The sequence below is a fragment of the Acanthopagrus latus genome, chromosome 17, assembly GCF_904848185.1.
Source record: "Acanthopagrus latus isolate v.2019 chromosome 17, fAcaLat1.1, whole genome shotgun sequence".
Lineage (NCBI taxonomy): Eukaryota > Metazoa > Chordata > Actinopteri > Spariformes > Sparidae > Acanthopagrus > Acanthopagrus latus.
Window position 1 is genome coordinate 25,798,743 of NC_051055.1, and position 18,619 is coordinate 25,817,361.

Genomic DNA, 18,619 nt, shown 5'->3' on the forward strand with positions numbered 1-18,619 from the left:
GGAGTCAACCGAACAACAAAGCACATCATGCGTTTACTGATAAAACAAGAAGTTTCTGTTTTGATCTGTGAATGGTGTCTAAAATGACTCGCTTTGATGCGATTGCATTTATTTTTCTATGATCTTGTGATTTAATACTGATTACGGATGAATGTGGAGCAGATTTGAAGCTACAATTTTTTTTAAAAAGCAATAAAGATGATAATAGTTCACATCCACACACATCCAGTTTTGGATGAATTAAACTGTTAACACATAATGATAAATTAAACCACAGATGTTTTAAAAATGTTAGTATTACTTATTGTACAGTACTGATAAAAGAATCTGGAAAAAGAAACTCACTTTATTACACAATGTGCAACACTGTGAAGGACTCGTCTGTGCTGTTCGATAACACGTTGCCTTTGCTCCTGTCAGGATGATGTTCCTGGATGTCGGCTTAAAACAACGGAAGGATTTTGTAAAACCTTTTCAGTGTGCATGTGTGTGTGTTTGTGTGTGCGTGTTTCTTTTAAGTCCATGTGTGCACGTGGGTGTATTTGTGCGTGTTTGGGTCTGTTCTGCACTGTGTGGGAGTATTGGCTGCAACAACTGTGTACACCGCCGTGTATGTTAAATGCATCTGTGTACTGCATGTATGTGCAGATTTTTCCTTCTTATGACATCATCTCTTAATGTGTTAACAAATGTGTGCGCCAACACATTCAGTACATGCAGTGTTCTCATATACTATTTACATAATCTAGTGCAGGGTGTGTGTGAGTTCTTTGTGCAGGCGTTTGCTTTGGACTACCTGTTTATATAATCGAGCATGAATTGTGTAATTACAGAGCCTCGGCATAAATATCCTCTGACTTTATGTTTACATTCTGTTCCATCAAACGCTCGGAAGCCTCGCAGCCTGAGCTCAGAACACGTGTGGAGCCACTCCACAGTTATTTTTTAAGAATCACACTATTAATATTTACACTACAATACACAGTCAGCATGAGACTAACAAATGTGGTACTGAGAGTGGCGGAGAGCCAACAGATGAGCAAACAAATTGCAGATTACATTTGGGAAATTAGGTGAATAAAACGGGAAAGAAAAAAAAAAATACCAGCCAGTTTCATCAAGATACGGAAAATCTGTTGGAAGTAAAAACAAGGCAGCAGAGTTGCTTCTGAGCTTGGAAACTGAGAAAGACCTTTGTGCCAAAAGGGCAGCGCTGCACGTTTCGTACTCCACACTGGAAGAGGGAATTAAAAACAGACAAAGAAGTGTAATTTCGGCAAGCCTTATTCTTATTTTTTCCGGCGTAGACCACTTGTCTTATTTGTCATGCCTTCTTTCCTCCCACACACAAAGTCTACACTGCTGAATAAAAATAATATAACTGAAAAATAATAAAGGTTTACACATCATTCCTCCCTCTTCAGCTGCTATATCTAAGCTTTTTAAGCTAAGGCAGTTTGTTACAATAGAGTAAATGACACATTTTTGAGGCACAGACACAAAATGGGAGCTATTGGACGGAGACAGTGTGAGATGGGGGAGAGGAGGGGAGGAGAAGAGAGGAGAGGAGAGGAGAGGAGAGGAGAGGAGAGGTTGGTGGTGGTGGTGTTGGTGGAGGGGGGAGTGTGAAATGGAAATGCGAAAAGAAAGAGACAAAAAGGAAAAGAGAAAGAGGGGGAATAATAGAGACGAGAAATCTGAGGAGGAGGAGGAGGAGGAGGAGGAATGTGTTGGCTCGGCTCCCAGCCTCAAGGATGACTCACAGCTATCTTTGTCCACCCCAGTAACGAGAAACGAACCCCGCCTCGTGGAGTGAAAGAGAGAAAAAAGCCCACTCCCCCCCGCCTCCTGTTTTGCTATGCCGTTGCCACGGCAACCAAGGCCTTGTCGTCAGGCCCTGCCATTTCTACCACGCTGTGGACGCACTGGAATAAAAAAAGGTGTAGACTCTCAGAGAGGGTGTGCTTTTTTTCAACATCAACCTATAATTTTACAAAAGATATGGCAGATGAATTACTGCAGCCACAGAGCCAGAGGAAAAAAAAAAAAAAAAAAGCTTTATGAGACCTTGGCAACAGTGATGCCAAGTAGTAATCAGCACTGAGAACCAAGACAAAACCTCAATTTGAGACAAACATGTAGTCATTTTAGAGCAGATTTACATTGAAATTCAGAAAGGAAGAAACACCGTTTTATACGTTGTGTACAATTTCACGACGACTCTTGATTTCTAAAACAGAAGATCTCACAGAGGTCGAGTATGTGTGCGCTGTCTTTTCTTTTCAACTTTACCAGACGGCTAAATTTAAAACATTTGAGATTATACAGCCACATCGTCTGACCTCTGCCTCCCCCGTTTTTCCGACTTTGCAGAAAAAAAATCCATGCTCTCACTTCTGAGAGTTGTCTAGCAGCCTGTACTGCACTGATCTGATTGTTTCTGATCATTAGAGGACATAATCTTGGCTGAACTGGATCGCATTTAATAGGTTAGTTCACCCAAAACATATTTCCTCCCTTACCTCTGATGCACTCCTCTCATAGACACAGTTCAAGATATTTGCGCTCAGGCTTTGCGTTAATTGTATCACAGATGTCTGCTGCCACCCCGACATAATTGAGGTGAATGGTTAATTTGTTCAATTTCTAATTTAATTTAACATCTCTTTCTCTTTCGATTACTCCGGATAATTCGCAGCCCTCCCTGTCAACAGTGTTCAGAGCTACAAAGTAGAAACTGTTGATTGCATGCACGCTGGTTCATCTTTCCTGTTGATTTCCCTGTTGTCTTTTTGAAAACATTTTCAGTGCTTCAATGCAGAATAAAACCAATTGGATTCACTTTAGATGAGAGAGATTTTGAATTCTTATTTTTAAAAAAAACGGAAGTTGACCGACATATTCCCATTTGTGGCAGCTGTCTGGAATAGTAGCTGCGAGGGATTGAGATACCTTCATGCACACACTGGCACCTGCCCACTACAGCTGCAGCCTCGTGCAGTTCACCACAGAGCAGCTCCCCTGCAGCAGGAGGGGGTTCAAAGCTCTGCACATGGGCACATCTGCTGAAGCTGTGGAGGAAAAAAACCAATGAGATTTATTTATTTATTTTTTTTCCTTCCTGCCAGTGTATTTTCAGCCAGTATCTCTGTGAGGGGCTGCTATGGCTACGAACAATTCATCACCTCGTTCATTTCCTGTAGCACTAAAGAAATTCCTCAAACATGCACTACAAGTGTCCATTGATCCATATGGTGTGTAACTGTATAAACACACGCACACACCCACCCACCCGCCCAGTCTGGCAAGCATGTGTAGGCACATGTGGGTGGGGTTTCCCAATGACTCACGGCTCAAACACTGAGGAGAGGAAAAAAAAAGGGGGGTTCTCCCAAATTCCCTATAGATCGTCGAAAATGTTCCCTTCTCCAATTATAGCCGACCTTTCCTCTTGTTTCCACGCTCACTATATAGACAAAGCGGCTTTATGTTGGCGGCACTGGAGGGAAAAGGTGACTAAGAGGAAGGTTGTTGGATAATAATGGGGGTTTCAGTAAAAACAAACACACTGACCCAGAAATAGAACTGGAGCCAGGAAAACGTGCTGGAGTAAAATAGTGTTACGTTCATACTGTGTTAATGGGCCGTTACAATAAAACACCTTTTTTTTTTTTTTTTTTTTAAAGCAGGCTGCAACTAATGATGTTGTGTTTGTTTGTATTTATTTATCAGACTATCATTTCATCTATATAAGAGTCCAACACTCACAGGTATCTAATCGTTCAACAGGCAGAGGCACAGATACAGGCTGGTGGAGGGGAGAGTCTGTTCTCTTACTCAGGACGGCATTCGGTTGAATCCTCACTCAACTTTGAAATTCAAATCACTGACAAAGTTTTAAACTTTCTGTATTAAATGTGACATTGGTGGTTATTTTGTTTAGGGGGGACTGTAAAAACAAACTAATGACTATTATTTATAATATGGAAAAAAGGTGAAACTTGAATTAATTTCAGTGTTTCCTTGATGAAGTCAGACTTTGTGAAAGTGAAATCTTAATCAAGTCAACAACAATCAGGACTCCAGTCATCCCATTGAAAATGTTAAAATAAGTGAATATTTGGTATTTTTCTTTGTTAACAACTGCGATAATTTATAGGCAGTATTGCTGATTAATTTTAAGTCAGTCCACTTATTACTTAATGTGCCACAGGCTAATAGATAAAAGGTGCATAAGTCAGAAGAGCTGCAACGATTTATCGATTAGTTTTCAACTATTAAACTAATCACCAACTGCTTTGATAATTGATGAATTAGATTCAGTAATTTTCTAAAGAATCAAAAAGTCAACATTTTGATCCCTCTTGGGCTTTGGGAAACACTGAGTAACATTTTTTTTCCATTACAAAGTGATCGTTGAGAAAATAATTCACAGTTTAATCGATAATGAAAATAATCAGGTGCAGCCTTACTGCAGACAACCTCTAAGATGCACTGTTGTGCTAACTTCAAACAAAATGAACGTATCTGTAGTAGGAAAGAGCTGCTTCACACACTCTGAAAATAGAAGAAGTGAGAAGTGTCAACCTGAGTCTGAAGCACAAACTTCAACACGACAATACAAAAAGCCATTAAGGCCTGCGTGCTCAAAACAAAACCTGGGTTGTGCAACTCTCACAAAAGAATATGCAGGAAAATAAACACTACAGGCTGGCACATGACTGCTTCCTGTGTCTCTTCAGGGAAGACGAGCACAAGAACGGGGATTGTGTGTTTATGTGCATGTGTTCGGTAAATCACCAGACACCGACAACAACGCAGCCTTTGCCAGGGGCCACCCGCACGCATCCACATGTGGCAGACGGGAACAAAGTTCCCAGTGTATTCACTTTTAAAAGCAGAGCAAATGTCGACCGTGTCTGATAGGTTTCAGGGAGTCGACTTCTTCTGACAAGACAACTACACAGAGAGGGGGAGACAGAGAGGGGGAGGCAGAGAGGGGGAGGTAGAGAGGGGGAGACAGAGAGGGGGAGACAGAGAGGGGGAGACAGAGAGGGGGAGGCAGAGAGGGGGAGGCAGAGAGGGGGAGGCAGAGAGGGGGAGACAGAGAGGGGGAGACAGAGAGGGGGAGGCAGAGAGGGGGAGACAGAGAGGGGGAGGCAGAGAGGGGGAGACAGAGAGGGGGAGGCAGAGAGGGGGAGACAGAGAGGGGGAGGCAGAGAGGGGGAGGCAGAGAGGGGGAGGCAGCGTTCTCTCATGTCAAACTACTTTAAAAAAAAAAGAAATCCCCAAACTGAAAAGAAGTATCTGTACTGTCTTTGTTCCATTCATGCCTGTTGAAATTTGAATTTGTTAATTCAGTTCTTCAAACACAGTGCAGTCAACACATGGAGAAAGAGAAAGGTGTGTACAGAAAGAGTCTGGTGTGTGTGTGAGTGTGTGTGTGTGTGTGTGTGTGTGTGTGTGTGTGTGTGTGTGTATGCGTCTCCACAGGCAACATATGAAACAGCCCTTGTTCCTCCCCTCATGATTAGCTGATGAATCACCAGGGTGTGAGTCAGGCGTCTGCTGCCTGGATATCTTTGATTTAGTTTATAAGTTACTTTTCACTTCTACTGAGTCAGATTATCAGCACTGATTAGAAGCAGTACCGTGGTTCAGAGGTGCCAGTTCACAGTTAATTTTCCATATTTACAGGTCTGTAAAACATGAGTACACATGAACGCAGGACCAAAGATAACGAATGCTGCTGATAAAAAGAATGGTAACTATGCCGACTATCAGTTTCTTGTTCATGAACTTATTTTAACTGACATCCGTGTGTACAATCCAAAAAAAGTATGTTACCTTGCAGAGCCTGCAGGGACTAAAATAACTTCCCCTAAAAACAGGTTTAACTGCATTGCCTCAACACTTTTGGTTTACAAATAACTCACTGCAAGAAGAGACTTCTGCCATTAGGCTCTGACACACTGCACGTTACATGGGGCTGCACATTAATTGTACTTCTTAGCTTGGCAATTCACACATCATTCTGATTGGAACAGTGTCTCAATTTGCAGTTTAATGCTCGTTTGCATTAACAAGAAACCTCCCTGGTGGATCACAGCTCTCACTTATGCTCCAGCAGATTGTGTTCTAGCCTCCACTCCAGCGAGGCGCAGCTCTCTGTCTCTCCAGCTGCACTCAGTTACAATGAAAACTCCATGAGTGGAAAACTGAGAGGGCTGCTAATGTTAGCTATACGCTAAACAAGACCCATGTGGAGTTTATGAGAGCTGCGATGACTTTTGGTCAGCATTCTTTAGCTTGTGCGAGTCTATGAGGAAAACAGGATTTGATGCTTGGAGTATCACCAAGTTGTGGTTGTGGGACGAGCCTGAGGATTCGGTGCTCTCACGCAAAGTGGACTGGCATCGAATACAGACTTAAAGGAAACCCAGAGAGCTCGATGCTGCACACACAGGAGACGAAAGTGGTTTTGATTTGGACAATTCAGTGTCAGGCGAGCTGTAAAACACAGAAGACGATGCTGTTTTTGCTTTCCTGCGATTGTCTAAACTCGGGCACTCTGTGTTCTGTTCTCTGTGGCAAACCACGCCCGGCTGGCAACAAGTTAAAAAAAACATGCCAGCTTGATGAGTGTGTGTGTGAGTGAAGAAATAGTATCAAAAAAAGAAGTTAACAAACATAATAAACACATTACCGGTAGCCAAGCAATGCACGAGTCACAAAATAAATACGTTTTAAATTAAACTTAATAAAAGCGACAGTGTTGTGTAGAGCATTTTAGTAATCAATCCCAGAAAGCAATCGAAAAGTCAAGTGCAGGAGATTTATTTAATGTTCCCCACTGAACATTAATGATGATTTCTCGTGAAGAAGGTTGGAAACAAGCAGAATGGCAATCACAAGAGTGCATACCTCTGCGATGAACCAGCAGCCCACATCATTCTCAGTGTTAAACCACCCATAACTGTTAATAACCATGATCTGAGATAATCAGATCTAGGATCCACATCAAATTGTTCTCACTCATATCAGCCACCTAAATATGCCTGATCAAGGTCCATGCATTTTCTCCTGACAATGAAACATAGAAATCCTGGGTCTGCACCAAAAGTTAACAGGGTCCATTCTGAGCCAGGACCCATCCAACCCAACCTCCTTGGTGGAAGTCACCAGTAAAGGGTTAACCAGTTCTGTACCTCTGTGCTTATTGAAGTCAGGCAGCCCTCATCATTAGCATCCTTTAAATGCTCTCTTAAAACCTTCTCTTATTCTGCAGAAAGGCATTTATGAGTTCTTTAATAGGCGTTTTCTTGCCGTGTCACATTTTAACTTTATTTTATCTCACAATGTTTTATACTCTTTGTCTGGTTTTATTCCATTTTTTACCTGCTTTTCCTTTTCTGAGAATCACTTTGCAACCTTGTTTACAAAACTGCTGTATAAATCAAGTTTATTATAAACTATATTCAAACTGCTGTGGGCGGGACCGGTCGGAGTTATCTGATTGGACTGAACCCTCATGACTCCAACGATGCAACTGCTTTCTTGCAGGGACAGTGGGAGTCTTTCCCTCTACAAATATCTGAGATTCTTCTACTTTAGCACAGCATGAATAGAAAACGACTGTTTAAACAAACACATTAAATAACAAGTAAAGTTATCTCCAGCTTCTGTTGTACTATGATGCCACTGAATACTGAACTGTGCTAGAAACCTACAAGCGATTTGTCGACAAAGATGCACAGTGTCGACTGGTCTCAGCTTTGATAGTTGACTATTATGATAGTTGTTTATTCTGTGCAACCCGTGGAGCTGTGACTGATGAAAAACCACATCAAGACGCAAAAACTCTGCTCCTAATCACATCTCCTCCGTCCCAACAAACAAGAGCAACAGTTAATGCAGAACATGTGAGGTGAAGTTGAAAGAGCTCCCTCAAAAACTCTCTGTCCTGTTTAGATTCTATAGTAAAACTGCTCCAAAACATCCAAGTCAACCTCAATTTATTTCACTCTAAATGAGCTTTTAGCAGATCTGGAAACGGTGCAAGTGTTACATAACTAACCAGATGGGACGGGAACGGTTGAGGTTACAGTGCACCCACCTTTCCCACTCTCGGATGGGATGGGTCCTTGGGCAGAAAGAGCGGGCGAGCGACAGAGAAAGAAAGACAGAGAGAGAGAGACTCTGTGGAGTCCCACCATCTTAGAGTAATTTACCCAGCCCATGTGCGAGTGAGTCATCGAGGGCTTGGCAGCCTCTGAACGCTCTATGGAAACTGTAATTCTGCAAGCTGCACACACACAAATACACACACAGATCAGCAGCCAGCCAGAACCTTCGCACTGTACCAAGTTCTGGTCCGCTGAAGTCCAAAACCAACTCTCTCATTACTCGTGCGCCAATAAACCCTACAGAACGGCTCCACACAGCAGCCATCCAGCACATTTACAGGCCTGCCACATCTGTTTTCCATCACTAAGTATTCTGTCCGGAGGTAAGAGGACAAATAGTCACCAGACCAACCAGCCGTACTCTCACCAGGCCTTATAGCACCCACTGACTTATCTATAGGATATCAGTTCAGAGACAGAACTGCTTACAGAATAACTTTAACTGTAGGATACATGTAACAAGTATGAGCAGACTCAAATTACTGAAATATTTCTCAACTGCAGGTAAAAGTAGTGGTAGTAAAATAACACTTCTGATTGGATTACATTACTGGCTACAAAAATGCAGATGAAAGGTTTAGATATTATTATTCAATCGCGATTTTAAAAGTAACTAAATGGTTAAAGTATATGTGAAATTACAGACAGCCCAAAAAAGTGACTTAATTACAGTAACTGTGTGGCTGTATTAGTTACTTCCACCCCGGCTTTCTGTATTTAGCCTTTTACAGTTTGTAACTTATTTTAATTTTGCTTTGGGTTTTATTTGGTTTTGCAAAGCACTTTGTTTAGAAAGGTGCTATAAAGTGTATAATAATTACCCTTTATTTTATTATATATTATTGTTATCAATAGCTTGACATTTTAAATCAACTACATCAGAAGGAAAAGGTAAATAACAGAATCTGTCCTGGAGCTGAGACTTTGAGTCGATCACCAGTAAACTGATCTGATATTGTTTTGCTTATTCATTGTAAAAAGCTACATATTCCCCGTCCTCTATTTTATCAAACATGAAGATTTGCTTGATTTTTCAGTTTCATATCATTAAAAAATGTCATCTCTTTGGGTTTTGGACTGTTGGTCAGATATATCAAATAATCCACTAACCCACTAAACCTTTTTGGAATATTGGGCTATTTTCTAACATTTTAAGGACAAAACAAACAGCTAATTCAGAAAAAACAAATCAGCAGACTAATTGGTAATGAGAGTTATCATCATCATCATCATCTGCAGCTGTAATCTGTTCACACTGACTTTTAGCTTCCTTCTGTGTCACATTATGGAGCAAAACACACACAATATAATTTTCATAGAATCACTCTGTAGCTTCTAGTATTTGTGACTGAACAGCTGCTGTTGCTTTGTCAAGAAAAATTATGAATACGTCTTTGTCACATAATATAGGTGTAAATTATTTATTGCCCACAAAATCCAAGAGGAGACTCTTTGTGTACTTTTGTCAGATGTACAAGTTATTCAACATGGAGGAGCGTCTTCAGCGTTGGACAGGGCACTTCAGAGAGCCGTCCAATTTACATCGCCGCTGGATCACACCCAGAATCACGGGCTCTTCTCTGAGCTCTTATCTGCCCTGGCATGACTCAATGTGACAGACAATTGTCTGCTGTCACATAATACAAGCTGAGCTCATCGTAGGGGAACACTGGGTTTCCCCCCCGAGGCAGCCAGAAGAACAGAGCAGAATGTGATCAAACGGCATGAGAAAAGACGCACAGCGGCGCGATGAGATCTGCCGCTGGTGGTGGATGGTGGCTTGCTGCTTGTTTTGTGGCCTGGGGGTGAAACGGCTCATGATGATACTGAGCTCGAATTCAGTCTACGAAAAAGCTGATTACCTGGAGAATTAATCAGAGAGTTTGTTTAATTTGATCCAATTCTGCTCCAGATTTAAAAGAGAAAAGGCTGCCAGTGACAACGACCCCGAATGCAGTCGAGGAAAAGAAGCAGACATTTTGATTGATGTCATCACAGGGAAACGGGTGTAATTAACAACAGTAATGAGGGAGACTCCAGGCTCCTGGTGTTGTGCGTGCTGGCTCACTGGCATGACTACATGGAATGAAGCCATTGTTAATTCAATTACTTCTACCTGTGCCTTTCCTTATACGACAATGCTGTGAAAAAGCTCTATCGGTGCAATGATTATTGAAGCTGACGGGTGCAGTCAATTACACGAAAGTGGTCGGACGCTGAGCTCTCTAAGACATTGTTAAACCATTAAATACCTGTAAGTGTCTCTGCATTTGAACAAAGATATATATGGATTATATGAAGCTGGCATCTTAGTTTCTCATCCCACTAATTACACTGACCTAATAACAGCACGTTACAGTCGTTAATTTTTTACCAAGTCTGCATAATCAGTCTTTTAGATGTTGGAAACAGGGTGCACAGTATAATGTGCCAGACTTAGATGTTATTTTCAAACTCTAACATAGAATAATTTTTAATGTTTTGTTGTAGAGTTGAAACAAGAAATCAATTAAAGGAGACCTATCATTTTTTGTTTTTGTCCTTGCCTGTAAAGTGGTCTTGAAAGTTGAAACACCTCGCCAGTAGTCCTGCCTCTAATTCCGTGACATTATGACATCACACTATGTCACAATGACATACGTTTGCATAATTTATGCTAAGAAGCTAGTTTGGCACATAAAAAATAATTTAGCACAGCTGGCCAGTTGTTGTTAGCGACGCTGGCTCGGGCATGTGTGAGCTGACCAATCAGAGCAGGCTGGGTATTCAGGAGGAGGGGCCTTAAAGCGACAGGAGCTCAAACAGAGTGTTTCACACTGGACACATTATGAGAAAACTAGTGTTTTTTTTAAGTATTAAAGTATGTAAAATTATTCTAGTAGTAACCCAAAATAAAATTAGGTACCAGAAATTTGCATAAAATGTCTCCTTTAGTTATTCAGCATTTTAATAATGAATTATTGTTTTTATTCATTTTCTTAGTTCGAGCTTCTAAAATGTAAAGATTTAATTTGATAATATCTTCAACCTTTTGGGGTTTTGGACTGTTGGAGGTCATCTTGGGTTTTTAAAAATTGATGTGTGTTTTTTTTAAATATATATTACGTGACATTTTATATATATATATATATATATATATATATATATATATATATATATATATATATATATATATATATATATATATATATATATATATATATATATATATATATATATATCTCAAGTGATTACTTTAAAATATATTCTGCTCTTTTATTAATAGTAAAAACAGAACAGTCATGGGTTTTCCCTGCCATTAAAAAGCTTCAGGTGCAGCACCCAGACTGTCTTGGGCAGCACCTAAGTGAAGTCATGTAATCATAATATTTCACAAATCTAGTGGTTGTAGGGAGTCCCCAGTGGACTTATTTGGCATGTTTTGTCATTCAGCTTTTTGGGTGTTGTTTAATTATCTGCGGTAGCTTTTCCAGTTTTATTTTGTACACAAATACAATTATAGTCCAAAATGATGTGAAATTGCATTTCTTTTTTTTTATTTCAAAAAAAGGTAAGAGTGAAGTCACTGTTTGTGTTTTTGTTTTCTGGGGTTTCACAAATAGTTTTCACATTTCAGTCTGTTGTTATGTGCATCAAACTGATTTCCTATTCAGTATAATGACGGCCCCTTGGCAGATCTGGCCTGAGACTACACAGTCAGATGTGCTTTCTCTTTTCGCTTAGGGAAATAGAAACTCAGTATAATGATGTACTGTTACCACCAGACTACTGAGAGAAAGCTTCACTTTCAGCAGTAACAGTGAAGGCATCTGAAAGGCTGAACTGGAGTACAGGCTCCCTCTTGTCCATTTTAGGAAAAGACTTTCAAACATCTTAATCTCAACATACTCGAGATGCACAGCTTAAATGAGTCCTCCTGCTAATCATAACAACGTCCAGTAATAGCGCGGATGTTTAATGTGTTAGCTAAATGTGTATTGTGTTACGCATCTAAAGTTTCCCTCTGAACAAATATAGAAACTGAAACTGTGACTAATTGGACCACAAGTTGTGACGTCCTACTCTAAAACCTCTGCATCGTGCGCTCCTCTCTTTTACTTCCCCTTTTTACTCACAAAGCAAAGGTTGGCAACATAATTAAGAGTTTCTGTTTATTATTTGTATGCATTGCCAGAGGTGACAGACGCACTAACACTTGTACTTAAGTAAAAGTAACAACACCACAGCGTAGAAACGCCAAACTAACTTTTTTGTCCACCAGCCAACTGGCTTCTGAGTGTCCACATTTTACCAGCCTCTCAACAGATTACCATTGTTTGTTGGCCGGTGACTGAAACAAATCTACCAGCCAACTGAATATTTTACCAGCATTTGGCTGGTGGCTGGTGCTGATTTTGAGTCCTGGTTACAAGTCTTGCATGTGTTTATTTATTCTTTTCAAAAGGGTAACTCCACCAGTCTTGCACATTAAAATGTGTTTACAGGTCTTGAGGAGTACGACTGCATATGTGAAAAAGTAGTATGAAGCCTTTTGTGGCTCCAGAGGAAGCTGCATATAATCTGATAGATTGCCTCCAGCGATGTGTAGCTACAAGAGGTTGTAGCAGGTAATTAGCTATTACCTGCCTTTGAGACTACTTTCAGAGTTATCGCATGAAAGGCAGCTTTTTGGTGTGCAAATTAATGTTTATATAGATATTGGAATAATATTATTATTGTAAAGTCTTTTGGACATGATCATCTGGTATTGAAAATCTGATATTTTTCATCCTCGCTTATTTATTGATTGTATTTTCTATCAATCAAAATTGGCAATATAACTAGTCACTAGTTAAATTTAGTAAAAAGTGCAATATTTGCCGTTTGAGAATGTAAACACTCAGGTAAAGTATTTGAGTTAATGTACTCAGTTACTTTCCACCACTGTGTGTTGTTTTGTGTGTTTCCTTAGTAGCATAAATGTCAGTTTTTACAGTGCAGCTTTGACTTGACAATAGAAATATGTGATGTGTTGCAGGATGCAAATGAAGTAAAAGGTCAGAACACAGCTTTACATCTAAATGGGCCATCATGAGGAAATGTTGTTCCTGGGGACACAAACACTTCACAGTGAGTGGTGAGGGATTATTTGACACAAACGAATAAATACAGCAGAATGGGGCCTATTCTACACAGTGGTAGAAAATATTCCAAATAAAAGGATGTGTGAATGTGCTGTATGATAAGTGCACTTCCTGCTGTGTCCTCGGATAACTGAACGCCTCGAGCTGGCATCAAGACTGCACATCAGTCCATGAACACAGTATAAGAACATGTTGAGTTCAGCACCAGATCTTTGTATTGTTGTATAATTTCAGTCTGCAGGACATGTTCTGCCACGTTGTGTCTGCAGCAGCACTTTTACTTAATCTGCTTCTTAAAACAAAATATGCCCCAACAGACAAATGCTTCGTCTACCTGCTGCCACACCCAAAACCACAGTGTGCTGATGACAGGTGGGGCAAACTCAGACCAGGTAAATCCTTTTATATGTTCAAAGTAAATCTGATCTGGGCTTGGCTGTTTACTTTTTAACCTTGACAGTTTAAAGTCATTCTCATCAGACATACTTTGATGAAAAGAAGATCAACGTTTAGTATTTTATATTTTATAAAGGGGTGTTGGCTTTTGATTTCAGACAGTGTGTTTTTGTTTGTGCAGCAGGTATATAAAAAGGATTGTATACCACAGCAGGGGGTTGGGACATCAGGATAACAATATAATATTGTGATAATATTGATTAATATCAATAGAGCTAACCAAAGCTGCTACCAGCAATTATTACTGATTCACCACTGCATTATTAAATCATTAGGACCAATACATATTTCTAACTTCCCAATTAATAGAACTTGTTTTGTCCAGTCCACCAATATTTGATTTCATATCATAAAAAATCATCAACAGCAAATATGTACATCTGAGAATCTGAATGCAGTGGGGTTTTCAATTATCAAAATAACTGCTGATTAATTGTTTCAGCTCAGTAGTTTATAAATGGGCATGTTTAAAAAACAAAACAAAGGAAAACAGACAAAGCCAGCTGATCTTCCTGGGTGGAGTTTTGAGAAGCAGGGTCAGAGAGCAGAGTCCTGCAGCGACACCGGTGAGCCACTTCTCCCACACAGGCTCATGTTTCACAGCCAGCGGCACAGCTGGAGGTGAGACTGGGCACGAGACACCAGACAGACGCACTATTTCAGTATTAAGGAGAGATGACTAAACAAGGCCTCGACAAACTTGTGAACACGGTTCTGTAGCTCCTGCTGTTGCTCAGGGGCTCAAATCTTCTGTTTTCTGACCTGTTTTTTTTTTTTTTTTCTCTCAAGATGCGTACCTGGCTCCCAGCTTTGGGTTTAGACTTCCTTTTACAGCACCGCATTCCTCCCACACCTGCTTTTGTCTACAGTTTTGAATTATTTACAAGTCAAATAGTGCTGTAGGGAGAATGGTTGGCTTTCTGGCCTGACAGCTTGAGGTTCTGCCTCGGGGGAGGAGGGGGGGAGAGCATGTGTTTGTTGTAGTAGTTATGCATACAAAGATGTGTGTGTGTTTTGGTGTGTGAAGGAAAGCAGTGTCATGCCTTTGGGCTGAACAGGTGTGCCGGGTCAACTGAACTGCAGTGACAGTTCCACCTGCTGCTGTACGTTCTGTCAAACTTGAGAGGCATAACCGAAGACATTAACATAAAGTCAACATGTTGTGAGACGCTGCCGTCCGGTGTTTGTTGCGTCGCCGTCTGCTGCTGTCGCCACGTGAAGCTCAGCGGCCCGTCAGTGTGTATTAATAAAACTGACTTCCCGACACAGGGACTCCTCAGTCAGCCCATTCCAGAGGCCATGAAAAACTTCTGAGTCACCACCCCGTCACACGGCCCAGCCAAGACTCCCAGGGCGCCATGGCAACCAAACACCAAACACGCGTGTGGCAGATAGAGCCGGCCCAGGCTGGAATGAGCGATCCTTTTCCACCACACATGCGTCAAAGAGGATCCGCTTCCTTTTTTAAAACAATACAGCTGCAGGAGCCGTTGCTACGTTTCTGGTCGAGGAGCCGCAGAATCACGAGAAGCACTGTAGCAAAATGTAATAATACTGTTCTCTCAACACGTGGCCTTTTATCTGGAGCTCGCAACAAAGTCAACATCCTCGTCCACCTCCAGTTAGAGCTAATCTACAAATCGCTGATTGATGAGCTCGGGACAAAGCTGACACCACGATGAAGGTCAACATCCGACTGCAGAGCACAATAAAGGCACACTACCTGCAGAGCATCTACATTTATATTCATCCGTCTACACGCAGCACCGACCCTCCAAGTTTTTTGCATACATTCACATGGACGTGCTTCACATTTCTGACAGTGGTGTCAACCCAGTGAAGGGACAACACAAAGGTGCTAATTGGGGGAAAGGACTCCCTGCAATGTGTGTTCCTATTGTCCTAAGGCTGTCACGATGGCAGGAGAAAAAAAAATAAAATAAACGTACATCGATGCACAATGATGCTTTCAATAACTCGGTGAAACAAAACAGAAACGTCTCTGACGCAACATCAAGCAGAAAAGTAATTTTGAATTTGAAAATTAGACTGTTTTATTTATGTCATAGCTTCTGTATTTTCGATACTATTGGATGTCTAATTAATAAAGATTGTACTGTTTAAACATCTGGTATTGACGTGTGCCATATGATCATAAGCCTTGCTAAAAGGCATGTGTTGGATCTTTGTAGCTCTATATTCTGTTGCCCCTCTGCTCTTCAGAACAGCCGTGTCCAAACGATTCCTCAAAAGGGCCGATGTGGCTGCAGGTTTTCTTTTTAACCAAGCAGCAGCACACCAGACCTGACTCATTTAATCATCTGATCTCAGTCTTCAGAAAGTTGATTGGTCAAACTGTGTGCACACAGCCCTTTGTGGAATAGTTTGGATATGCCTGCTTTAGAAAGAGAACATCTGTAAAACAAGTGGTCCCTGCAAAAGGAGCACATGGAGTCTGACAAGTAAGTAAATCCACTACGTGAGTACAGCAGTTTAATTTTCTCATAACCTTCTAACTCAAGGTGCATTTTGCCAAGACGCTGACACATTCCTCGACAGCCACCCCTGGCTGAGCCCTACGGCAGCAGACTGATCTGCAGATATCCACCTGCGGAGCTGAAATCACAGCCGAGGATATCCTCAAACTCAGACATCTGCACACGCATCTTCTTTAAAAAAAAGAGGGTAGCAGTAATATAAACACACACCATTAACTGCTGTTAACTGGCAGTGCACAGTGCCTGGAGTCTATCATTAAAATACACACACACCTTCAGTTCCAGGTGAGAGCTCACTGACTTTCATGCGACTTTCCCTTCATAAATATTAACTTTAATGATGTAATCGACTCCTACCCGATATGACAAAAGGTATCATGTTTCAGACATCTGCAATGTTTGTTAAATTATAATGAATAGAGAAGATTTTTATAATGTTGTTACAACTCAATGTGTTAATCGATAGATGATCTAAAGCTTTACTTCAAGCATAGTGAAATATTCATGATCCGAGTGCTGTGTCAGTTATCTCTCAGAGCTTTAAGCCGCCAAGTTGTGTCAAACACATGAATGAAAGACAACCTGTCATTAGGGCGGTTATAATTCTACCTTAACAGGTGAGGCTGTGTGTTAAAGGTAGAGCCCTTTTGGCTGAAGGTGTGTAATTTCCAACACCCCTGGGCTTAAAGTGACATAACTCTACTACCTAAGTGACGAGACATACAAACTAAACCACCAGGAATGTCTTGTACAGTATTAATGACAGGTATGGCTCAACAGCTGCATTCCTGTTGGAAAATTAAGGCGTTGCACCGCCTCAGTGGTGCTGAACAACAGCAGGTGGGAACTTAAGGTAATCACAGCACAAAAGGTAAAATTACAGCATTCTGATCTGCATGTTCAGATGTTTTGACTGCAGCGCCGCCTTAACCACAGTGACGATGATCTTGGAAACACGTAAAGATTTTATGTCAATTTTTATGACACAAAAAAATGCCTGCAGCGGAGATGTGCTGCAGCAAGTACAAAGAACATAACGTAATGTCCATCATAAATCATGTCACATTATATTCTTAGGTGACAACTACAAAAGAACTGTGTAGCTGAATAATCCTGTGCCACAAATAATGTGAGAAGCATATAATTCTCATGTATCAGAGCCACAGGGGTATTCCCAGCCTACTGTGGGTTCACTTTCCAAGAGGGTAGGGACTTCCCCACCCCCCCACAAAGGGACCAGACAGCAGAGAATAAATGTTGTATCATCAATACAACAACACAACTTGAAAGACTTATGGTTTATGGCTTCTGCAGACAGCCTGTTTTATTCTAATGTTTTATTCTAGTGCATAAAAGGGATGCAAGAAATACTAACAAAAAAAAAAAGCTGTGTACTGTATGCTGCTTATGATAGAATCTCAGTCGGATAACTCACGATTAAAATGTTTATTATAGCAGCAGAACATGGTTAGAGTTTGGCGTCGTGGCTCCGACGTCATCACTCCCTGCAGATATGTTTACACTGCTGTACACTGGGGAGCGATAAACAGAACATCTTGAGCACCCGAAGTCGGAGCCTGCAGGTGGATGCTGGGGCTGAGAGAACATGTAATAATGCTGATGCAGGGCATTGACAAGGCTGAGGGAGCGCTGGGAGATTACTGCAGTTTAAATGGACCGCCAAATTGAGAGGGTGTGGTTAGATGATGGGCGGAGAGAGTGGGCCTGTCTTGTGTACAGCAGTAGTAGCTCTGAACTATGAAATAGAAGACATTTTTGTTGACCGACAGGGTGGAAATTTGTTTTTAAGGTCGCCAAAAACAGTTAAAAACATAAAGACGGATGTTGTAATAGATAATATGTCTAGCCACAGCCATGGACTATTGTAACAAAGCCACTCCCCTTTCAAGCTCCACCCCCAACATGCTCCTCCTACCTGGCTTTAAGCTCCTTGTACTCCTCCCTGATCTTGCTCAGCTCCAGCTGCAGCCGGGCTCGCTCCTTGGCCACCTGGTCCAGGGTCTTGCGGGCATCGGCAAGCTCCGCCTCATACGCCGCCTTCATGCCCGACACATCTCGGCTGGATGAGGACTCCGACTCTGTGATGCGCAGTCGAAGTCCGGCGTTCTCCATCTCCAGCGAGCGCACCTTATCGATGTACACAGCCAGCCGGTCATTGAGGTTGCACAGGTCCTCCTTCTCCTGCAGCCTGGTGATGCGGGCCGGGGAGACGGCGCCGCGGCTGGTGCGTTTCTGGCCTGGGGTTTCCATGGTAATAATGGCTCAGCAAGAGGTGCAGAGGGGGTGAGTCACTGGCTGTGAGGGGAGGAGGGTGAGGGAAGAAGAGTTAATGAAA

The 18,619-nt window shown here is 41.5% G+C and overlaps 1 protein-coding gene across 8 annotated transcripts in view; it reads right to left on the reverse strand.

Annotated features, from left to right (window-relative positions):
* Positions 1-18,619, reverse strand: part of lmna (lamin A) — a 42,226-nt gene that overhangs the window by 16,259 nt on the left and 7,348 nt on the right. For all 8 annotated transcript variants that reach the window (XM_037073328.1, XM_037073327.1, XM_037073329.1 and 5 more), the window contains one exon: positions 18,200-18,579. In XM_037073328.1, the coding sequence (XP_036929223.1) occupies positions 18,200-18,534 (335 nt within the window). In that variant the 5' untranslated portion in view covers positions 18,535-18,579. The remainder of the gene's footprint in view (positions 1-18,199; positions 18,580-18,619) is intronic.